At 63.4% G+C, this 22,701-nt stretch overlaps 2 protein-coding genes across 5 annotated transcripts; one reads left to right on the top strand and one right to left on the bottom strand.

The window, feature by feature from the left end:
- The first annotated feature begins 97 nt into the window (after positions 1 to 97).
- On the top strand, positions 98 to 2,112 carry SELENOM (selenoprotein M). Of its 2 annotated transcripts, XM_015878235.2 has the most exons (5): positions 98 to 221; positions 300 to 335; positions 404 to 438; positions 835 to 913; positions 1,002 to 2,112. In XM_015878235.2, the coding sequence occupies exons 1-5, from the start codon at positions 132 to 134 to the stop codon at positions 1,212 to 1,214; spliced, it is 453 nt and encodes a 150-aa protein (XP_015733721.1). In that variant the 5' UTR covers positions 98 to 131; the 3' UTR covers positions 1,215 to 2,112. The 2 variants fall into 2 exon arrangements, with proteins under 2 accessions (XP_015733721.1, XP_015733722.1); XM_015878236.2 differs by lacking the exon at positions 300 to 335 and having other exon boundaries at positions 113 to 221.
- Positions 2,083 to 21,150, bottom strand: SMTN (smoothelin). Of its 3 annotated transcripts, XM_015878231.2 has the most exons (21): positions 20,975 to 21,149; positions 17,298 to 17,458; positions 17,115 to 17,208; positions 16,949 to 17,027; positions 16,558 to 16,862; positions 15,372 to 15,468; positions 14,904 to 15,178; positions 14,675 to 14,738; positions 13,713 to 13,805; positions 13,087 to 13,485; positions 12,307 to 12,407; positions 9,075 to 9,239; positions 8,875 to 8,950; positions 8,611 to 8,775; positions 7,933 to 7,995; positions 7,715 to 7,781; positions 7,398 to 7,568; positions 7,199 to 7,322; positions 6,968 to 7,119; positions 5,471 to 5,640; positions 2,083 to 3,109 (listed from the first exon to the last, which is right to left on the bottom strand). In XM_015878231.2, exons 1-20 carry the CDS (start codon positions 21,023 to 21,025, stop codon positions 5,496 to 5,498), a joined length of 2,847 nt encoding a protein of 948 aa, XP_015733717.1. In that variant the 5' UTR covers positions 21,026 to 21,149; the 3' UTR covers positions 2,083 to 3,109; positions 5,471 to 5,495. The 3 variants fall into 3 exon arrangements, with proteins under 3 accessions (XP_015733717.1, XP_015733716.1, XP_015733718.1); XM_015878230.2 differs by lacking the exon at positions 5,471 to 5,640 and having other exon boundaries at positions 20,975 to 21,150; XM_015878232.2 differs by lacking the exons at positions 5,471 to 5,640; positions 13,087 to 13,485 and having other exon boundaries at positions 20,975 to 21,148.
- Between the last annotated feature and the right edge of the window lie 1,551 nt (positions 21,151 to 22,701).

Raw genomic sequence — 22,701 nt, 5'->3', positions numbered from 1 at the left:
GGCGGGGCCGGGAGCACCTGCACCTGCGCGCGGCCGAGAGCGCGCGGCCGATGGATGTGCACGCGCGGCGGGGTGCGTGCACGCGCGGTGCCGCGCATGCGCGGAGCGGGGGAGGCTCGCGACGTGGCGGGATGCGGCGGGCGGTGCTGGTTGTGCTGCTGCTGATGGCGGCGGGGGGCGAACGGCGACCACCACGGGGGTTGGCGAGGGGTAAAGTGGAGGTGGGTACCGGGAACGGGGTACGGGGCCGGGGGGGTTAAGGGTGGGGCTGTGACGGGCTGTGCTGTGTCTGCCCGCAGACGTGCGGTGGGTGACGGCTGAGCCGGCTGCCGGAGGTAAGTGCTTAACGGGGATGGGGCGGACCGAGATGGGTCTGTTCCGAACCGCATCGCTGTGCCCGCAGGTGAAGGCCTTCGTCAGCCAGGACATCCCGCTGTAGTATCGGTGTGCGGAGGGGTGGGGGGAAAGGGGGCAACATTGGGGTGGGAGGGGGGAAAGGGATGGGATGGGGTGGGGTAGGGATGAGGAAGGGAGTGGGACACGTTGGAACAAGGATGGGATGGGATGGGATGGGATGGGGGCTGGATGAAATGGGATAGGGGCTGGATGAGATGGGATAGGGGCTGGATGGGACAAGGCGGGACGGGATGTAACGGGATGAGGACGGATGTGACGGGATGGGAATGGAATGTGACGAGGGCCGGGATGAGGATGTGGGATAGAATGAGAGTGTTATAGCAGGATGGGATGGGGGGTCAGAACAGGGCATAGATTGAGGAGGATGGGGCTGGGACTGTCCCACCTGGTGCTGCCGGTCCTTAACGAATCTCCCAGCCATAACCTGGAGATGAAGCACCTGCCCGGCGCCGACCCTGAGCTCGTGCTGCTTAGCTTCAGATATGAGGAGCTGGAGGTGAGTGGGCTGCACAGCACCGAGCACAGCCACAGGGTCCAGGGCACCCGGGCTGATGGAGCTGCTATGGATCCCTGTCTCTGTGCAGAGAATCCCCCTGAGCGACATGACCCGGGAGGAGATCAACCAGCTGGTGCAGGAGCTGGGCTTCTACCGCAAGGAGACTCCCGAAGCTCCTGTGCCTGAGGAGTTCCAGTTTGCCCCTGCCAAGCCACTGCCCACCCTAATGCCCCGCAGAGCTCCTGCAGCTGACAGCAAGACCCTGTCTGAACAGGACAAGAAGGACCGCCCAGACCTGTAATGAGCAGTGCCAGGTGGTAGGAGGCCCTATAGCCAGGGCATGGGGACAAGGGTTTTAGGACAGCTGCCTCTTCACATGGGACCAGGGAGCTTGCCATGGGGTGGCAAGAGCATGAGCAGGAAGCAGAGATGTTCCCTGCTGCTGCTGTTGTTGCTTGGTGCTCTCTAGCCTCTGTCCCAAGGGTGTCCTGAATTGTGCCAGCCTTGAGCAGAGGCTCCTGAGCACAGTGGATGGTTGAGTGAGCCTATGTGCCTGTCTCTGCCTTCCCCCTGAGCTATGCAGCCCAGCCGTTCTGGCATGATTAGTAAGGAGAAGCAGAGATCTTCTTGCTCCTTTCCCATGCCCCAAGGTCCATTCAACTCCTGGTGCTGGACAGCAGTATCCTACCTGCACAGGACAGGATGAAACTCTCAGCAGAAAGCTCCACGTGCTGAGGGTAGATGTGCTGAGTCCTGGAGGTGGGATGGCTGCCTCCTGGGAGGGTATGGCTTTACATCACCAGCAGGGCTGCCTCTATCAAGCACACAGTAAAGCCGTTGCCTATCAGCAGCTGCACCTTGTCATTTTTCTGTGGCAGTCTCAGTTGGGTGCACATCCATGCTTGCAGGACAGAGGCAGGAGGGGGTTGCAGGGTTGCTATGTAGTTCCTGTGCTGCCCCCATGGCCAGGTAGATCAGGTGCCAAAGCTTTGGGCACGATTGCACCCATGGGGAGCAAGGGGTGAGGGTGCTATAGCCCAGCTCCGGGCCAGAGCTGAAGGGTCTCAGTGCAGCTGAGGTTGCAGATCCTCCCAGGGCAAGGGGAAATGGCCCTGTACGCAGTTGCTGCTGGAAGGGACTGGGGAGAAGGACCTGAGGCAGAAGAATCACCCTATAGAATAAACTTTTATTGTCTGGCTGGTGTTGGTACACGTGTCAACGCAGGTGTAGACTGTGATGAAGGGGCGAGTGGCACTGAGCACGAGGTGCCCAGAGCTGGGGAGGAGCGCGGGGGCTGTCTGGTCCTGGCCCTGGCCCCGCGCTCCTCGGGGCCCTCCCCGCTCCCCTCCAGCTCCCCAGCACAGGGGTGCTGCAGGTCCCCGCCGTGGAAGCGCCCTGGGCACGTGCGTGCGGTGGGAAGCAGGGTGTTGGCACAGGGCCGTCCCCAGGGAGGTGGCACCAAGCAGGGACTGTGGTGGGCAGAGGGGCTTCCTTGCAGGGGGCCCAGAACTGCTCTCAGGCCGCCTGGGGAGCAGGGCACTCTGCCTCCCGGCTGCACCAAAACCAGCAGCGCCCACCCAGGCCCTGGCTTGCAGGGTCCATGGGCTGAGCCACACAGACACACAGACCCAGACACTCAGGGCCCAAGGGTACTGTGCTGCCCCAGCCTCCCTGGGGAAGCAGAGACACTGCCCACGTAAAAAGAACTCCTTGAGAATGAATAACTTAACACACTAGAGTATGGCAGAGGGGAGGAGAGCCAAGCTGGCTGCAGGGATCCTAGCATCCTAGGCAGCGCCTACCTGGCACCGTTCTGCCCTGCCCGTACATTCAGCTGGCAGCCAGCTGGGGCAGTGGCTGACTGAGGAGCTCCAGCAAGGCCGAAGCAACGGGTGACCAGGAGCCCCTGCCTTTGTCCAGCGCCAGCCCCACAGCCTCTCCACCCCCACTGCCAGCCTCTCCATGGGGCAGCAGCTCCTCCGCACACCAGCGTCCCTGCAGGGAGGGGGCAGTGAGGTGTCGGGCAGCCGCAGGCAGGGCAGGCTCTAGCACTCTTTCTGCCGCATGCGCATCTCGTGGCGACGCAGGTGGTTGTAGAGGGACTGCACGTAGGTGAAGACGCACTTGGCGTCTGGCTTCTTCCCCATGATCATCATGTCTTCCACCTCCACCAGGGGCACGCAGTCCGCCAGCATCCTGCAAAGACACAGGGGCTCAGCACGCCTGTGGGAGGCCAGGATGGGGCTGCTGGCACCAGGCACCGCTGCCCCCAGCCTCACTGTGCCCTCAGTGCCCCCAGCCCAGTGTGGCCTGTGACCCACACCCTGCCCTGCTCTTGGTCCTCACAGTCGCCTCGTAGCCCTCCTAGGCCTTTGAGTGCAGGCTGAGGCCATTGCACTGCACTGGAGCTGCCAGAGCAGTCTCACCCCACGCTGCCCTTTGCTCCCCAACTCCTGGCCAGGCTTCCCAGCCTCCCACCCTCCTGCTTCCCACCCAACTGCTGGATCACAGCCCAGGGAGGCTGCATTGGGCCTGAATGCGGGCACAACTCTGACAGAGCCACACAGTTTCCAGTGGCTCAGCAATGGCCCATGGCTACCCCAGCCAGGAGTCACTATGCTGCCCTGAGGCCTGTGCAGGGCACTGAGGCCTGGGCTGGGCCCTAAGGCCTGTGCCAGACCCTTCCCCAGCTGCTCTCCACCTCAGGGCACTCTCCACCATTAAAGCTGGCCTTGGGATGATGCTGCTGTTGACTCTGACCCTTGGCTACAAGCACCACCCCTGCCCCACTGCTGGCAGCCTGCAGCCCAAGATGTGTCTCCCCAGCTCCACCAGGCCCCAGGCGGCTCCTTGGTCTTCAGGGCTGCTGGCACAGCGGGGGCTGTTGCTGCTGCAGGCTACAGGCAGGGTATAGATGGCAGAGAAGGAGCAGCTCTCTCCCTCATGTGGCTCTTCAGGGCTTGGGGCTGGCAGGGGTGTCCAGGAGCAGCCCAGTGCTGCTGCCACCCATGAGAGGACAGTGCTCAGAGTTGGAGCAGCCACTGCCAGTGTTGGCTGACAGGGCACAGGCTGTGCTGGCACCAGCACCAAGATCAGGGCTGGGGCTGAGGAGCCCGAAGCTGAACCTGGGCTTGAGGCCACCATGCAGCGGCTGGGGATGAAGCCATCCCTGTTAGGTCCTGCAGAACCCACAAAGCTTGGCTCCAGGTCCCACTGTTATGCAGGCTGAGCCAGGGAGAAGCTCACTGGTACAGCTCTGACTGTACTGGGAAGATCAGACACCCTCCACAAAATCCCCCATCCCTAACCACCTCCCCCTCGTGCCAAGCTGCAGACCCTGCTAACCCCATCATGTGCTCTGGTGCTCCACACAGCCCTTGGAGCAAGGAGCTCTGGGCTGGCACTGGCACAGACACACAGTTGGATCCATGGATGCAAGGAGCACTGGGATCAAAGAAAGCTGCCTGGTCCCTGGGCTCCTCACAGGTGCTGCAGCCATGCTGGAAGGCTGTAGCCAGCCTGGGAGCTCTGCCTGGGGCCTTGCTCTTCATGCTCCGCTCTCCTGGTTAATGCTGCAGAGCTGCAACTCAGACAGCCATGGAAGCAATGGGCTCTGAGCCCAGGGCCTGGTCTGCAGCAGCCCTACTGCATGATACAGCAGCCCAGGAGGCCATGCTCAGGGCCTTGGGAAAGCACCCGCCTGAGCACAGCAGGTCCCCTGCTACCACCAGCCAGGGTGATGGAAATGCTAAGGCAGCAGAGGGAGACAGGCTCTGCCCTTATAAAGGCATTGTTTGGGCCTCGGTGTGCTCATGCAGTGCAGAGCTGGGGGAGAGGAGGCTCCAGTGCCAGCTAGGATGCCCCTGAAAGACAGGCACAAACAGTGCAAGAAGAGGCAGGACTGCAGCCTTGAGTCACACTTTCCAGGCTCCCCTCTCTTGCCCATATATGAGCAGGCAGCACCTCGATGGGAGGGGAGCACCCTGAGCCACGCCTGATCCTGCAGGCAGCACTGGCCTCAGCCTCCCCCCCTGCAGACAGCAGCCTCTGCGTGCCTGGGACAGGCAGCCTCGAGTACAGAAACAGGAGGCAGCGAGCACAGGCAGTGAGGCTGGAGCACCGTGGGAGCAACAAGGGCCTGCCCATCAGCTGAGCAGACCCACACAGGCCGGTGCTGCTCAGCACTTGGGTGCCCAAAGCAGCGTTCCCCGGTACCCAGCCGCTCATCCCCCTGGCTGGGATGGGTGAGCGGGAGGAAGGCAGGGAAAAGCCACAGCAGCCCCACTCCTGCTGGCATCATCCTTGTGGCTAGAGAGCCATTGGGCCCCTGGGTCCCCTCCGCGGCCACCTCCTCAGCCCTCACCCCACCAGCGCTGTTCTGGAAGGAGAGAGGCAGCCAGTTGCCTCCACCCTGCTCCCAGAACAAGACTTGACCCTCTCCCACCATTATACCCCATCATCTGCCCCAGCCGCAGCGGCCGCTCCCCGGCCCTCCTGCCAAGCTGTGGGATGCAGGTGGGCTGGTGTGCGGCAGTAGATCGACAGGAAGATTCTCACCATCGCTCCCGGGGGTGAAAATGGGCTACGACTTTTTGGTTTTTACCAGCCCCTTCTGGACCAGGCAGCGATAGAATTCCTGTATGTATGTGTACACACACTTCCAATCCGGCTCGCGCATCCGGACCATGTCCTCCACGTCCAGCAACTGCGGACAGTCAGCGTGCTTCCTGAGGGCAGGGAGAGAGAGGGGCAAGCCAGTGACCGCAGCCCAGTCGGGGAGGGGAGAAAGAGAGAAAACAAGAGACACGGATCAATGCAGTTCCCATTCCCCGGGCAGATGCTGCTCTGCTCTCACATGCTCTGGGGGTGCGCGATGCAGGGGCAGGACGGCTCCAGGCACCGCCGCGCTCCAAGGCCATTCAGTGTGACTTAGGGGGGCCAGGGCTCACAAGCAGGGGATGGGAGGGTAGGTGAGCAGTGTGGACAGGCGTGAGGTCAAGAGGGAATGACAGAACGAGACAGAAGAGGGAGTGATGTGTTCTGGCGCGCCCGGTGCTCGGGGAGCGAGTTCCAGAGCGGAGCGGCGCTCTATATAGCTTGTATATAGAGCAGCCAGGAGGGCTGGGCATGCCCAGTATCCTGCCCAGCTCCGCTTGGAACCGCACGGCACAGCCCTGGTGCAGGAAGCTCAGGAGAAGACGCTCACAAGAGCTGGAGGAGGAGGAAGGACAAGAGGCCACCTGGCTTCCAGGCCGGAGAGATCGATGGCTCTCTCAGTCCACGCACCGGTCCCAATTAAAGCAAAAAGTCTATTAATAGGAGCACCAAGACCCAGGCACACGGCCCCCTGTTCCCAATTGCTCCACTGAACAGCACCGCGGGAGCTGCTGGGAGCTCCCGGCCAGTGCTGCCACACTGAGCACCAGCCGGCTGCCACCTGCCAGGCAGGTGGGGATGGGGCCCCTCCGAAACCCACCTGGCCCTGCCCGAGGCGAGGCCAGCAGGGTGCTGGAGGGGAGGAGGAGTGGATGGGAGGAGAGACAGAAGGAAGGAGAGCGGGCCTGGCTTCCAGCCCTCCAGCTGGATGCGCTCCCATCTCTCAGCACCCAGGAAAACCAGAAGCAAAAGGGGAGGGAAGAGACTTGAGAAGCTGCAACGGTGTTTGAGCCCCTACAACTGTGAAGGAGGCACCTGCATGTACAAACCCCGATCTCAGCTCCATAGGTACTGCACTGTGCATGACTGGTGCTCTGCCCCACAGAGCCTGCCCTGCCTTTGGCTCCTATGTTCCACGCCCAGGAAACCCAGTCCCATGCCCACCACCTCAGCACAGACTGGGCTGTACCAGCCCATCGGGTCTGTGTACACCCCAGTCTACTCTTCCCCAACCTCACTGTATGACAGAAAGGAGCGATGCCAGCAGGCACTGAGCCTCGGGCATGGCCAGCTCCTCCAGGGCCCTGCCTATGTCCCTGAACCCAGGCAGCAGGAGGGAGAGCTGTCCTGAACATGGGACATGCCCACAGCCCTTATGGTAGCACCAGAGTTACGTACTCTGCAGAGGAGAACGCCACCTCGAAGTTGTGACGGCGGTTCTGAGGTGTGAGCTTGCTGTAGTCAAAAGCATCTGGAAAGAAGTTGTGGACCAAAGCACAGAAGGCCATGCCGTCGCTCCAGCTGGAGGAGAAGTTCTGGATGTCCACATGCTGTAGGGAAGGAGAGTTACCAAGGGGCACAGTGACCGGCCCAGCCTGGCCCAAGATGGGGAAAGGAGGCAGCACTGACCTCATAGCCCCGGGTCTTAGCCCTGCACCAGTCCAGCAACATCTGCTTGATGCTGTTGGCATTGGGGACACCACAGCTGGAGGAGCGCTGCACAGCTGCACGCGGTGCCGCCGGGTTTGGAGAGCTGAGGGAGAAAACACGGAGGGTAACGCATGGGATACTTGCTGCCCCAACCGCCCCTTTCCTGCCACATCCTCACCTCCCGCCCTCTTTCTGCAGCTTCTCAATCATGGCCTTGCGAGCCTGTGACGTTGATGTCTTGGGCAGGCTCTGAGCTTTCATTAGCTCCTTCTTCTTCTCAGCCTGACGCCGTTCCAGTGCAGCCAGGCTGCTCTGCCTTGAGGCACTCTCATCCTCCCGGTCAAAGATGCTGCAAGAGACACAGGCAAAGCCTCAGTGCAGAAAGGAACATAGCCATTCTCAGCCCCTCATCATCCTTGCAGCGCAGAGAACTCCATGCTCCTAGGATGGAACAAACACAGCTGAAGGTCCCTAGCTGGCGGCATCACCACTTACCTGCCTGTCTTCTTGGAAGATGAGCTGTAGGATGATTTGGTTTGAACAAACGTGCTGCTGCTGCCATCTGCAGAAAAGGAGAAAGAGGCCTCAGGCAGAAGCCATGGAGCAGCAGAGCTGGGCAGGCCAGGGGAGCTCTGCAATGTGCTCTGCAGCAGCAATGCCCCCATGGGCATGCCCAAGGGATGCCTATGCTAAAAGGCAGCGAACGCTCTTACTGTCTGATCTCTTCACATAACTCGACTCCATGGTTGTTGTGCGGGAAGTCTTGCTGCCATCATCTGCAGGGGAGAAAGCAAAGGGGGACAGCTGGGTTAGAGACTGAGCACTATGAACTACCCTCATGTCCACACAGCATGGCAGGGAGACATCCTGCACACACAGAGGGGTGAGACGGAAGCTACGTGCCCCCAGGCAACAACCAGGTGGAACAGAGAGACCAAAGTGATGGAGCAGAGAGGCAGGAAGGCTGGAGCAGCCACGGACAGCTATTCCCAGCTTAAGTCAGCTGGCAAAAGTGTGGGTGACAGGGCCCACAAGCCCTGTGCCACCCCAATGGGGAGCATGGGTCAGGTGGGAAGGTGCTAGAGCAGATCCCTTAGGGCTCAGGCCCCAGGATGTCTAAAGCAGGAGGCCAACCAAGCAAAGACAGTGAAACCTGGCCCTAAACCAGGGCCTTGCTCTCTGCAGGATGCAGCTGACCCTGTATGCTATGCTGTCACCTCCCTGCACAGGAAGAGCAACAGAAGATACCCAGCTCTCTGCTGTCCCTTGCCCTGGGCTCTGCAAAGCCCGGTGCATGCCACAGGCTGGGCTAATGCTGAAAATGGCAGGGGTCCCAGCCAGGACAAGCAGAGAACGACAGACAGAGAACCAGTAGTGAGCCCTGTGCTTACTAGACTGGATGAGGCGCTCGGTTTTGGTGACAGTGCTGCGGGCTGAGCCGTCGGCTGACTGGGTGCTCTGCGTGGTGGTGGTCTCAGTGTTGTGGCCAGCCCTGCTCACTGTAGCCTGGCTCTTCACCTCCTGCAGCCGCTGGTCCCGTTCCTTCTCCCGCTGGTCTGCAAATGCACACAGGGGATGGTGTCAGCAGCAAGATGCAAGGTCCATGACCCCGCATGGAGAATCAGCATTCCCCCCTCCCAGCAGCCACCAACTACCTCTCTTGCGCTGGCGTAGCTCCCGCATGGCATTACGGATCAGCCGTCGCTCCTCGAAGTCTGTGGTCTGATCCAGCTGTGGGAGGAAGGGGAGCTCAGCATGGCCCCTCAGCTCTGTTCTCCCACCCAGTTCCGAGCCCCTTTATCTCCAGCCTGCATCCTGTCCTCAGAAGCCCACACCATTACAGTGAAGGACGTACCATCTTATCCAGAACATCCTCGTCCTCAATCCTGTTCAACTCCTCGACATTCAGCTTGCTCCTTTTCTCCACTTCCCTCACTTGGACCTTCTCCATGCCATTGGGCAGCTCTGGCTGCAGCCTCGGTGCCTGGGGCTGCTCCACCACCAGCTCTGCTTCCATCGGCTGCAAGGAGAGCACCACACACCTGAGCCTGACCAGCCCAACAGCCCCCTAATGAACCCGATGCTTGCCCAGTGCCACAGGCAGCAGGGACCGTGGAGATGCACTGTGTGGTGTAGGAGCTCACAGCTGGTGGGACTCCATGGATGTCAGCAGTGACCAATGCAGGAGGAGTGCCACATCCCCAATGCTCAGCACACAACGCAGCCCACCCTGCCCCAGGAGGCCCCAGGTGCTCTTGTACCTGCTGCTGAAACATCTCTACATTGTAGCCTGTGGACACCCACGACCCACTGCCACCACTAGGGCCTCCGGTGAGGCAGGGGGCTCCATGCCCAGTGCCCTAAAGCTGGCAAGGCCAGTGCACACCATTAGCAGCACAAGGGATTTCCAAGGAATTAAGGGACTTAGCGGAAAGAAGAGCTTGCGCAGGAGATCAAGAGCCTCCTCGTCATCTCCGCTCAGGAACTAGGCCAGCTCAGCCCCCGCGGGAGCACAGCCAGGACACCAAGTCCCTTTCAGCACGACCCCCAAGCAATGCGCCGTGGGCAGCTCTCCAGGCCCGGAATAGGGCCTGTAGGCAGTGGGTGGGAGGTGTTGGGCCAAGACAGCCCCGCTGCACACCTGGCCCCATCCTGCTCCACTGCCAGGCGTGAGGGCACGCATTGCTGGCACTGGTTGGCTCCCCAGTGGCTCAGCCCGGTGCCAGCAATGCAGAGCACTGCGGCAAAGCTCTGGGCAGGAGGAGCAGCACAGAGCCCAGGGCCACTGCAGGACGAGGTGACGACCGCAAGGCGAGCCCACACAGGGGCCGGCACAGCTGCCCTGCGGCCGGCACGCCAGCAATGCGAAGCAGGCAGGCGCCATTGGCTCGCAGCCCTGCCCGGCACCGGCCTCCCACAGCAGCAGGCTGTGACTGCGGCTGATCCCGGCCACACTGCATACACATCCCACCCCCAGCCAAGGGTTTCTCCTCAGCCCCAGCACCCTGCCCCCCCAGTGGGTGCTGCCCAGGACGGGGCAGCCCAGCCAGGCCCGGCCTGGCCCACACTCACAAAGCTGTCGCTCCGGGAGAGATGCAGGGTCGACTGTTGGCGCGTGCTGGAGAAAGTGGGCGGATGGGCCACCGGGCTGCTGGACTCCTCAGTGCCCTCAAAATGAGCGCAAGGGTCCTGTGCTTCCAGAAACAGGGTGCTGAGGTCCTTCTCTGCGGGTTCCGGCGGTGCCAGCCATAGTGCCAGCAGGTCCAGCCGGCGGCCCAGGCGCGCCTGCTCAGCCCGCAGCACTAGGTGCTCCTCCTCCAGATCCCGCAGCGCACGGGCCAGGGGCTGCACTTGCTGCACGGCTTGCTCCAGCTGCCCCTCCACCGCCCGCCCGAAGGCCTGCAGCTCTCGCCGCAGCTCCTCCAGCTCGGCCACCCCGGCCTGCGCCAGGCTCTCCAGGCTGACCCCCGGCATGGCGGCGGCGGGCTCCAGGGCTGTGGGTGCCGCAGCGGGCCCCTCTCAGCTGTCCCCTGCCCTTTATAGGGGCTGCAGGGGCACCACCCCCAGCTGGAGGCCGGCCCGGCTATTCTTGTCGCAGCACGGCCCGGGGTCCCGTGCAGGGGCACCGAGGCAGGCGCTGACACTTGGAAGTGTTTCCAGGCCCCACAGGACCAGGTGGCCCGGCAAGGGGGGGCCCTGGTGGCTGCTCCAGGGAATGGGCTCCTGCCTCTCTCCCCATGTCCTGGCAGCTGCTGCCCCCGTGGCCATGCAGCACTGAGGCTCCGCAAGGCAGGCAGGCAGAAACCCTGCAGGATCCACTCCAGCAACGCTGCTCTGCTGCATGCAGACAGCCCCTCCTACACAACTTCCTGCAGCCATCCTGCCCCATGGCACCCACCCAGCACAAAGCCACAGCCCTGGGCGATCACCGCTGCAGGGTGACCATGGGTCTCACCTCTCCTTGCTGCATGCAGCGCCATGAGCTCCACATCTGCCAGCTCCCAAGGCACACACAGCACTCTCGGCAAAAGGCAGCAGCCCCCAGCCCCACACACACCACGGGTCAGACCGACCCCTACCTGGCAGAGCTGAGGGAACCACAGCCCCTTCCTCCTCCTCCTTCTCCTCCCTGTCTGCTTGCAGCACACCTGGAGGTTGTGTCCAGCCCTGGTCCCCAAGCACCCACCAAGTCCCACAGCACTGCTAATACCTTAATGAGAGCTGACAGGCCCTGCGCTAGCGCATTAGTGCGGGGCTGTCACCCTGTGGGCACAGAGCTGCACCTTTGGCATGGGCAGCACCTGCTGCAGCCCCACCAGGCTGCAGCCCCACCAGGCTGCATGCTGGTCGAGTTGAGCACCATGCTGGGCCCACAGCAAGCGAGCAGCACCCTGACCACCATCTCAGCCATGCCTGGAGGAGCAGGCAGGCACTCAGCCCCGTGAGCAAGGCAGCACAGTTCTGGACATCCCAGCTCCTGCCAATACCACTGCACACGCGCACACTTTGCATTGCCCTAGATGGCAAACAGCAGATAAAAGCACTTAAAGAGCTGTAAGCACCATGCTGCCTTCTAGGCACCTCCAGCCCTGCTACTGCAGCACCCAGGACTGTGTCCTCATCTCCACCCAGATCAGAGCCAAGGCTGGCTGTACCTTCTTCTTTTTCTTTCCAATCCAGTTGGCCCCAAGAATCCCCTGCACCATGCAGGCTCAGCTGGGGAGCACGGAGGGAGCGGAGCCCCTGGAGCAGGGCCCTACAGATGCTCCCCAGCCCCACGGCCAAGCTCCATTCCCAGAATGGAAAACATAGGGCTGGATGGCAATGGGTTTCCCTAAGCTGCCACAACCCTATGAGGCAGCTGAGAGCAGAGGGGGAGACCCACAAATCCTTGCCCCTTACCCACTCCCTTCTCTAAGCCATCTATACACGCTGTGGCACGAGTGAGGTCACCTGGACAAGGATGTAGGTTTACACACAGGCCCTGGGGGTTCCCTTACCCACACAGCATAGCCCCCCAATCGCGGTGCCAGCACCAACACATGGTACTGCTCCCACCCCGCATCCAGGGCCCTGAGCGCACTCACTTTGATGACATTGCTGCTGGTGCTGATGCTGCAGATGCCGCCGGTGCTGCTGGGGATGGCGGTGATGCGGATGGGAGTGCTCCTCAGCCCCAGGGTGAGCTCTGCAAAGGAAGCCGCGGGCACTCGGGTTGTGCTCCAGCCCGACAGGCTCAGCCCCGTGCCCGCAGATGGAGAGAAGCACCGGCTCCGGCGCATCCTGCTCCTGCAGCAGAGCTCTGAGCTCTGGTGCACAGAAAGGGCTGCGGGGACGGCTAAAAGATGTGGGAGCTGCTGCGTCAGTGGGGAGCCAGGCCCCCCCAGCGTGCCTTCACCCCTAAGATGGACACTTCCCGCAGCTCTCCAGGGGGAGCCAAGACCTCCCGGCGTGAGGGACAGCCCCGTAGAGCGCACGGAGGCATCCTGTCCTGATACGGGCACAGCACAAAGGGCAGCAGCGGGGATGGTGCTTCGCACGACGCCCGTGCCAGCACAGAGGCGGGTCTGTGGGGATGGGGCACCAGCACAAGGCTGTGCTGCACTCTGGGGCCGGGCTGCAGGGTTGGAAGGACTGTGGGATGGGAGGGGACATCTGGACGGGGACAAGCCTTGGAGCCAAAGGGCGAGGGCTGCCACGCTCCTGCCCTTCTGCAGAGCCCACGCTCTGCCCCCAGCATCCCACATCCCACCGCGGCTCCCCTGTCCTACCAGCACCCACCGTACGTCCAACCACACGTCGCCCCCCTGCCGGCCCCTGGGTGCCCACCGTCCCCGCTGTCCCCGTGCCCCCCGCCCGGTGCCCACCTGCCCGCTGGCTGCCGGGGGCGGCCACGATGCGGGGCGTGACGGACTGCGTGTGGGGCTGCACGCGCCCATCCTTGATCTCGATGGTGAAGTACGTCTTCATGCCGTCGTGGGCGGCGGTGGGGCCGGTACCGGCGGGGCGGGGGCCGGCGGGCGGCGGGCGCTGCTCTGCTCCTCCGTCACCGGCTCCCCTCGCGTTTTGAACGGGGCCCGACGGGGCCGTGCGAGGGCCCCGCTGCCATTGGCCGGGCCCGGCCCGCCCCGCAGCGCCGCCCGCCCCCTCGGGGCCGCCCGCCGCCGCCCGCTGCCGCCCCGCGGTGCCCACCGGGGTCGCGCCCGAAGGGGTGAAGCGCTGCGCGCGTTCCCGCACCGAGGAGGAGCGCTGCACGGGGCTCGGCTCTGCGGGGGACGGAGCAGCCGGGTCAGATGGGTGCCACGTCGAGTGCCCCCCGCGCACCCCGCGATGCATGCTGCCCCCCGGCCTCCCCCCAATGCACGCCGTCCCCGCCATGCATGCCGCCCATAGGGATGCTGCCCCCCGGGTGCCCCGCAGCCTTCTGAGCTTCTGCGTGTCCACACGCGGGTGGGAGCCCAAATGGAGCACGGCAGCCACCATGTGCCCTCACCTGCGTGGCCCTGCGGGCACGGCGAGGAGGGGGGTTGCTCCCAGCGCTGAGCGTTGAGGCGAGATGGGGTCCGTGCTGTGCTCTGGGTGGGTGCTGCCAGCCGGGAAGGGACGGGCCACGTCCGTGTGCAAGGAATGGGATGGAGGGAGAAGAGAGTGAGCACAGAATGAAGCAGGGATGGCAGCTCTCCCCAGTGTCACCCACGTCCCTGGAGCTCAGTGCCCACTACACACCCCACCGGGCACAGGAGGGGGATAGGGGAACACAGGGGCTGTGTGCTTGTCCCAGCCCCCATGGGAGCCCAGCAGAGCAGGGCCAGCGCTATGCAGGCTCTGCGTTGGTGTGGAGGGAGCTGAGCTGCTCAGCTGCCCTGCTCTGCCCCAGGGCAGCAGGGTTTAATCCTTCCCCAGCCACCAGGCCTGAGCCTGTGTCTTGCTGGAGGCTCCCAGCAGGGCCGTGACCCTAAGGGTGCCCACAGCTGCGAGCTCCCATTTGGCCTTATTTCCTCCTGGCACACAAGAAGGGAAACGCTTTCCCAACAGCAGCACGAGGGCATCAGTTGTCCAACACAATCTCTCTGGGCTGCCAAGAGCGCCCGGCCAGGCATGGAGGGCCCGGAGCAGCGCACAGCCCCCGGCCAGGCCAGCGAGCACAGCCCCGGGGGGGGCCAGGGCCGTACCGGTGCTCAGCTCCAGCCTTATTGGGACAAAGAATGCAAAAGGCCGAGGTTTGCTGCACGCACAGATTCCCTTTCATGGCCCTGCAGCAGCCCGGCTGGTAGCTGGGGGACTTGTAAACACCGTGCCTGCCACCCCACTGCCTGGCCCAGGCCTGAGCACGCACTGAGCCCAACCAGGCGCTGCGTCCCCATCCCCAGTGGTCCATCCTGCCCCACAGAGAACAGCGCATCCTCTCGGGCTCGCAGGGGAGGGTCTGGGGGTGCTGCCTGGGGCTGCCCTTACCTGCTGGCTTCTCCTGTGGCATCACAGCCTTCCCCGACACCTGGCCTCGCACGCAGATGACAAACTGCAGGGGAAAGGGGTGAACTGAGGAGCTGCCACAATCTGACCTCAGCAGCTCAAAGGGGCAAACATTGAGACAGATGCCACGTGCAGCACCTCCAGCCCCATGTTGAGGTGGGGGCTGTGGTCTGGGTGGCTCCCAGCACCCACCGGTGCAGCGTTCCCATACCTGGCCACTCTGAGTGACAGCGCAGGGCTGTGCCGGGCCGTGCTGCTCCGCCTGGCGGCTCTGCCCTGTGCTGCACGGGGCCTCTGCTGGCTCCACGATGGGCTCCTGTGCAGGACAGGAGCTGCCAGAGCTCTCCTCCTGGTACTGCAGCTCACACTCAGGTGCCCGCCCGGTGTGCAGCTCCACCTCTGCTGTGTGCTCTTCGGGCTGTGGGGCTGCAGTGGGCTCCAGGGATGGGTGCAGGTCCAGCAGCACCACGGTCCCTGAGGCTGCAGCTGCAGGGCAGATAACAGGCTCTGTGCAGCATCCCCACTCATGTGGCCCCAGGCAAGCACCTGGCCACCAGCTCGGGCTTATCAGGAGACCCCCTGCAGCCCCTCCATCCTCCTATTCTCCCTCAAACTCCACTTCAACCTGCACTCCCAAGCTCTGCTCCTCCCCTGGAATACACTGCAGACGTGGACTCACCCTGGGCAGGGGGTTTCTGGGCTTCTCTCAGCTGTTGGCTGCTCAGGTCCTGCAGCTCAGCTTGCCTGTGCTCCTGCTCTTCTTCCTGCTCACGAGCCTGGAAGAAAGCAGGGTTGAGAGCCCAGTCAGCCCCACAGCTGCCTCCACCCCACTGCGCCCAGGCAGCTCCTCATGCAAGGTGGGTCAGAATTCCACTTCCAGCAGCACTGTCCCATCCTGCCACCTGGCCAGGGACATGCTGCAGACTGCAGCCTCCCCCTGTGCCATCCCCATGCTGCAGGGCAAGACATGGGACTTCACACACACACAGCAGCTCACACTCTGCAATAGGGTTACTGCCAAAGGCTGCTAGGACATAAGTGTCCTGCAGTGGCAGCACAGTGCCACGAAGGGGCAAGGGAAGAGCGGCACCAACCCAGGGCAAAGTGGGCTGAGATCCAAGTGTAACTACAGGACAGGGGGAGGCAGTTAGGGGACCACAGCCAAGGGATGCATGGGGGAAACTAGTGCCAAAACACATACCCCACCAGTCTATGCTAAAGGGAAATGCTTTATCTTCTGGATAAATTGGGAGTCTGATCAGGAAACAGCCCTGCACAGATAGCTGTGTGCTGGGGGTGCCGCAGCACCAGCAGATGCTGACCAGGAAGGAAGTGGCACAGGGTCACCTTTCCTTCCCCTGCCACCGGCCCCATGCAGGCCCTGGGGGGGGGCAGAGGGAAAAGCTGGGCTGGACACAGGCAGCCTGGGGGTCAAACCACTGCTTGTCCCTCCCCCACTCACTCTTGCAAGTGGAAGCCCTGTGCTGCGTCCTTGGGAGGACACTCCACCACCACAAAGCTACCGTGCCCTGCAGGGCCATCATTGCTAGACAGGGAGCTTGTGTTTGCGCTCACCACTCCCAGCCCTGCCCCACCAGCTCATCCATCACTACCGGGCACCAGCCTAGTCCTGGAACAGGACCAATCCCTTCCAAGGCTAGAGGGAACACTCACACAGCCCGCATTGGTGTCTTGAGCACAGCCACATCCCCATCTCCCTGCAGACCTCTTCTCCACCACCAGTGTCACCTACCCCAACCCCCTATAGCAGGTAAGTCACACACGTGCAGGGATTTGTGCCCTCAGTAGGCAGGCACAAGCAAAGGACTCAGCAATTCCCAGTGGCATCACCCCCCATTACTCACCACGGAGCGTTCAGGCTCCTCTGCAGGCAGTCTGTCTGCATCCCCCCCACGGCTGCTCTCCTCCGTCCTGCTCAGCACTGGCTGTTCAGTATCACCCCTCTGGTTGTTCTCCCCGGGCTCAGTGCTGCTCTCCACGCTCACCACGGCCGGCAGCTCCGAGCCTGCCCTGTGGGAGCTCTCCCCGTTCCCAACCAGAGCTGTTGTTTCAGCATCATCCCTCCTGCTGCGTTCTGCACATGCGGGCACGGCTGCAGGCTCAGCACCATCCCTGCGGCTGCTCTGCACGTTCCCAGCCAGGGCTGCAGCTGGGTGGAAGCAAAGAAGGTAAAGCTCAGGAAGGAGCTGGGCGCATCCCAGTATCCACGGGGCAGCCCAGACACAGGGACCTCACCTTCGATCTCCTCAGCCCGCAGCTTGCGGATGGCGGCGCGGATCAGCTTGCGCTCCTCGTACTCGCTGGCTGCCCGCAGCTGCGGAGGGGCAGAGCCAGGAGTGAGGCACGGCGAGGGCTCAGTGGCACTCAGCTCCCTCACACCAGCCCACCATCAGGCACTCACCAGCTTCGTCAGCTCCTCCACATCAGTGATGGACTCAAGTTCCCGGGACAGCGAGGCAAGAGCCTTCTGCTGCTGCTCCTCCAGCTGCTGGGACCTGCGCCGGAGCAGGGGGTGAGAGCCGCAGGGGAGCAGTGTCCCGCACAGCCATTGCACCAGGGTCCTGCTGTGCCCCAGGTAACTCACCGCAGCCAGTTCTCCTTGTTGTCCTGCCGGTGGCTGCCGCGCTCGGTGCGGAAGCGTTTGGAGGCCAGCGCCTCCTCGTCCCTCTCCAGCTCCTGCCGCTGCAGCTCCCGGATGGCAGAGCGGATGCGGCGCCGCTCGGCGAGGTCCAGCGTCGCCTCCAGCTGGGAGGACAGGGCAGGGCTGGGCAATGGGCACAATGGGGCCGTCTGTGCCGCGCTGCCCACGCGCCCTGCACACACTGCCTGGCACTGTCTGCCCCCATTCCGGGGGATGAGGGGTGGCCCAACCCCAGCGTGGGATGGGATGTGAGGTCGGCCAGAGCTGGACTCTGCCTCGGGGAGCAGGCACAGCACCCAGCACCACACCAGCACACGGGGGGCTTCCCTTCCTCCATAGCAGAGCTGCAGTGTGGGCTGTGCCAGCGGCCTGCACTCAGAGCAGCCTCTGCACAAAGCAGGCGTAGCCCTGCTGCAGGACACCAGGCCCTGCCCAGGCACTGGACTGCAGTGAGGGAACCGGGAAAACGATTTCCCATGGAGCTTGTTAAAAATAAACCCCGTGACCCGCAGCAGCTGCTGTCAGCATCAGGGCTCGGAAAGCTGGGAGCAGCAGCGGCTGCAGCAAAGGGTGAAGGCAGCAGTTCTCTTCCTCACATTCCCACAGGACACTGTCAGGCCAACTAACTGGTCACTGAGCTCCAGGTCACAGCAGGGACAGAAGCACAGCAACAAGCAACATGCAACAAGCCAGGGGAAGGCTGCAGCCCGCTGCAGGCCCATTGCACACTCTGCATCTGCTGGCACAGCCCATCCCAGCAAAGCCACCGATACCCATCTGGGAGCAGCATTTTCCACACTGTCACCCCAGGGACACCTTCCCATGTGGGTCAGTTCCTGCTGGGCAGCACAGGGTTAGAAATGACAATCCTTGTCGTCAGGGGTTGAAGCTTAAAACAAACAAGCTCCCTCCCATATCCCTCCCAGCACCCCCTGCCGTGCAGTGATATCAGCATCCCATATCAGCATCCTGCAGCAGCGTGAGCATCCGCCTCCCGGGGACAGAGCTGGGGGCTGCAGTCCTGTGCCACGTGCTGCCGGGTGTGGGCTCTCATCCGGAGTCACAGCCTTTGCAACAGGGCAGACCTTTCCCTGCTGGCTCAGCACACAGCAGGGACCCAGAGAGCAGCGTTGGTGAGCTCAGCACCACTGAGCCATAAGGCCAGGCATACGAACAGCCCCAGCCCACCCTCACAGCCCTACATGGTATCCCTGGGGTGGGAGAAACCAACCCATCTTGCAGCAGCCCCAGCTCCTGCATGCACAGAAGGTCCTGGGGCAGCAGCAGAGCCCCAGGCAATACCAGGCCATCTGAACACCCACAGCCTCCCTGAGGGACTTCTGCAATGGGCTGCGAGAATGGAAAGGAGGCAACAAGGCGCTCTGCAGCTGTGTAAAGGCCTTAAGGACACAAAAACACTCCTCCACCTCACACCGGGAGGCCGAGGCCCTGACCATTTGCTAAACAAACTGACGGCTGAGTGCTCCGCACCCGGCACAGGAGCTCCGAGCCTTGTGAACAGGGTACAAAGGCAGCAGTGGGGAGGGAGGGAAGGAGAAGAACCAGGATCTGCCCTTCCCAAGGGCACCTGATGGATGGGGTCTGACCTGCACCGCGGTCCTGGAGGATTCAGCCTTTGCTCCGCAGGAGAGATGGCGGTAGGGCAGCAGGAGCCCCGTCCCAAGCCCACGTCAGCATGGAGCCAGCACACGGCAAACACACAGCTCGTGGGGCAACGTGCCGGAAACCACAGCTGGAGCCAGGGCTGGAAGGGGCCGCGGGGCCCTGCAGTGACAAGCCCTGAGCTCGGCACATGCCAGGGCCCCACGGGCCCTGCCCAGCCTGCAGTAAATTAATGGTTGCGAGCAAACGCCCGCCTCGTCCCACACAAAGTGGCTTTGTGAGGAGGGTGCTGGCAAGCCACCATGGGCTGCTTTCCTGGTGATGCCCGAGCACGGCAGCACTCAGCCTTGCCTCAGCTCGGGGCACGTCCGCCAGCAGAGGGCCATAATTAGCTCTAATTAGCCCAGGCTTTCCATCCAGCTCTGGGATAGGCAGCACAGAGGGGCACTGAGCAGCTGGAGTGCGGCCGCAGGGAAACTCAGCGCTGGGGAAAGGAGCCAGAGCAGCATCCACATCCCATCGGCCACGACCAGCCCCAAACAGCACCTGCCCCGCTCACCACTGCGGGGAGCCAGCGCCCGCTCCGGGCTGCCCTCGGGTCCCACACGGTGGCACCTCGGGGACATCAGAGCACTGCTGGGAGTTCTGCCACTGGGAGATGGGAGGAGGAGAACGAGGAACCGAGGGATGGGGAGAGAGAAGGAGCAGGGAGGAAGCGGCGGCAGAGGCAGGCAGTTTTCCCTTATATGGGCTAATCCTCTTCCAGCTAAGCGGAGCCAAAACCTAACCAAAGAAAAAATTCCTTCCCCGGCTCACGTCAGCCCGGAGCAGCCTTTCCTCCAGCTGCATGGGCACGGGGAGAGCTGTGGGCAGCCGTGGGGTGAGGCCACGCAGGAGCAGGGGAACCATCCAACAGAGCCCGTGGTTGCAGCAGGACGGAGAGCAGCAGCTCACATCAGTGCAGCCCCGCGGGCTCAGCCTCCCTTTGGACACCTGCACAGCCAGCCAGCAGCACGTGTGTGCAGCCCGCTGCATTGGGAAGGCACGAGTAGGTGCGAAGCACCCGCTGCTCAAACGGGGACAGCCCCGTGGAGAAGCACTGCCTCATTCTCGGCTCCCAGCAGCCTCGGGTGGGAAGCAGAGCCAGGAGAAACCCCGAGCACCCATCCCCGTGTCCGGGGCAGAAGATGGGTTTGTGAGCTGCGCCCGCAGTAGCCTGAGCACAACTGGGAGCTGCGGGCGGCACGGACCCCGTGCTGACCTCCACGCCGTCCCAGCGGTACCCCGACCCTTTCCTGTTCCCCGCGGACGTTCTTTCCGAGCTGACTCAGCTTCCTGCCGCTCTCCGCTCCCCAAACCGCCCGTGGAGCCGGCGCGGGGCTCAGCGCACGGAGGCGGCCGGGCAGCACGGAGCCGGGCTGCACGCTGGGTGGCAGCTCACGATCCAAAGCGGCTTCCCAACGTAAATCCCCGGGTAGGTCGGAGCCCCTTCCCACCGCTGGGCTGCACGAGGGGCGACCCACGGCCACCCGCGGAGCGCCCATCCCAGGCCGGCCGCAGCAACGCAGCCCGGGGAGCGGCACGGAGCGGGGCCGGCAGGAAGCAGCTCCGTGATGCCCGCAGGAAGCAGGTGGCCGGGGAGGGCTCGGCTGCTGGAGCCGGGCCAGAGGGAAGCAGGGACCCGGGGCACGCGTGGCACATGGCGGGCAGCGCGTCCCGCCCGGCACCGCGCGGGGAGCACGGCGGGCAGCGGGGATCGGCACCGAAGGGACGGAGCCGACGGACGGATGTGTCGGTCCGAGCAGAGCGGGCGATGGGGCACAGCCGGAAGAGCGCCCAGGCGGCTCCCGGAGCTCCCCCCGCGCTCCCGCAGCAGCCCCCGTTCGCCGCCCGCGCCGAGGGCACCGGGCACCGCGCTGCAGCGGGAGCGGTGCCACCTGCGGGCACCTCGACCCGCTCCTCCCGCCCTCCCCCCGCTCCTTGGTGCGGGCACTCACCATCTTTCTCAGCGCTCCCTCGTCCAAACCCTGCAGGCTGTCCTGGGACATGGTGCCCGCCCGCTGCCCCCCGCGAGGCTCCAGGTCCCGTCCGCTCCCGATACGGTTCCGCTCCGCCGGGCCGGGCCCGCTCCCGCAGCCGCGCAGCCCCGCGCAGTCCGGCTCCCGCCCGGCCCGGCCCCGCGCCGCCCCGCCCGCGCCCACCGCCGCCATTGGTTCAACGGCCCCGACCGGTCCCGCCGTCCCGCCCCGGCCCCGCCTCGGCACCGCCGCCCCCGGAGGGTGGGGAGCGGTGGGGAGCGGGCCCGGCTTCACCCCGTGCGGTCCGGCAGCCCCCGGTGAGGCCCCCGATGTGCGGAGCTCCGGGTGGGCACGGGCTGCACCGACCGCGGCGGAGTTTGTTTGTGTAACAGGAAACTTCTGTTGGGAATCGTAACCCGACGGGGGGAGCAGCTCGGGAACGTTCCCGTCCGATTCGGCCTTTCAGCAAAGGAAAGAAATCACCCAAATTTGGCTGTAAATGCACCCGGAGCATCATTCCGGACTGCAGCTCTTGGCCCCTTCCATGGGGCTCGTTGGGGTCGGCCTGGTGGGTGCAGGAGGGCACGGCGTGCTCGGGGGTCCCGCACAGCTCGGCATATGCAGAGCTCTCCTCCTGCAACTGCTGCCCATCGCTACCCGTCGAGGTGTCCCCTCTGTGCCTCCCTGAGCCACATCGCCCCAAGATCGTGGCCCTGCAGCACCTCTGCATCCATCCCCTGTGCTCTGTGTGTGCACCCAGCCTTGGGGGAGACTTTGTTGTTCGTGTAGAGGTGGAACAAGGAGTGTCACCCCCGTGGGATGCCCGTGCCAGGCCTCTATCCCCTGCCCCTGGCTACCAAAAGCCACTGCGTGTGCTCAGGGATGAGGAGGAGGAGGAAAGCTCCTGGCTTTGCTGCACAACAAGCACACGTGTAACACGGTGACGCTGCTCCTCTGCATGCCAACATCCAGGGCAGCTCCCACAGAGCTATTACAAGCAGTGACATCATGCAGGCTGATTTTTGGGGTTCTCAGTTCCTGTGGCTCGGTGCCCCAAGGTGCCCAGGCAGTGCAGAAGCTCCTCCAGCCACGTGGGGTTGCAGCCACCTCCCAGCTGAAAACGGGAGCGTGCAGCTCAGCATCAGGTGGCTTTAAGGGCTGACAGCCCCAGGTAAGAAGAAGGTAAGGAACACACAGCAACGCTGCTGCTCTGCCAACCCTTCAGCACAAGCCTCTGGCCCAGAGCAGCCATGGTGTCCATCTGCCTGGGCGCAGCTGATGCCATTTGCTGAGGACAGAGCACTCCTTGATAAAGAGATGTACCCATTTCTCAGATGTGACTCACGTTCTGCTCAAGGCCAGGGCAGGATCAGGACTGTTTAATTCCTCACATCCTGCTCTGGCACGGGCAGTGTGCAGCCTCCTATCAGCACTGCAGATGCCACATCACTGAGTGAAGGAGCCATATGATGAGGAAGGTCCCACATATGCCTGATGAGCAGCAATGCTGTTGCAGGCACTGAAGATTCCAGTTCTCATCACACCCTGCTGGGATGCACTTTGCTTTGCTCTGGAGTGATCTGTTTCAAGCATCAACCTCTGGGGCTGAACGTCAGCTGTGTCTACCATGCTGTGCATAAGAGAACCAGCAGGTCTGTCCATCGGTCTGTCTGCTCCTGCTGCTCACACTGCGCTCACTGTGCCAG

This window comes from Coturnix japonica, chromosome 15, assembly GCF_001577835.2.
Source record: "Coturnix japonica isolate 7356 chromosome 15, Coturnix japonica 2.1, whole genome shotgun sequence".
Taxonomy (NCBI): domain Eukaryota; kingdom Metazoa; phylum Chordata; class Aves; order Galliformes; family Phasianidae; genus Coturnix; species Coturnix japonica.
The sequence above is the reverse complement of the archived record's forward strand: the minus strand, read 5'-3'. Positions and strand labels throughout refer to the sequence as shown.

What these genes read in the sequence shown, in the direction of transcription:
- SELENOM (XM_015878236.2), top strand. Translation starts at nt 132, where the DNA reads ATGCGGCGGGCGGTGCTGGTTGTGCTGCTGCTGATGGCGGCGGGGGGC. An exon ending in AGCCAGGACATCCCGCTGTA is followed by an intron (nt 439 to 834) that starts GTATCGGTGTGC and finishes CGAATCTCCCAG; the next exon opens with CCATAACCTGGAGATGAAGC. An exon ending in TCAGATATGAGGAGCTGGAG is followed by an intron (nt 914 to 1,001) that starts GTGAGTGGGCTG and finishes GTCTCTGTGCAG; the next exon opens with AGAATCCCCCTGAGCGACAT.
- SMTN (XM_015878230.2), bottom strand. Translation starts at nt 21,025, where the DNA reads ATGTCCCAGGACAGCCTGCAGGGTTTGGACGAGGGAGCGCTGAGAAAG. An exon ending in AGGATGTTCTGGATAAGATG is followed by an intron (nt 8,951 to 9,074) that starts GTACGTCCTTCA and finishes TTCCTCCCACAG; the next exon opens with CTGGATCAGACCACAGACTT. An exon ending in TCTTCCAAGAAGACAGGCAG is followed by an intron (nt 7,569 to 7,714) that starts GTAAGTGGTGAT and finishes TGTCTCTTGCAG; the next exon opens with CATCTTTGACCGGGAGGATG.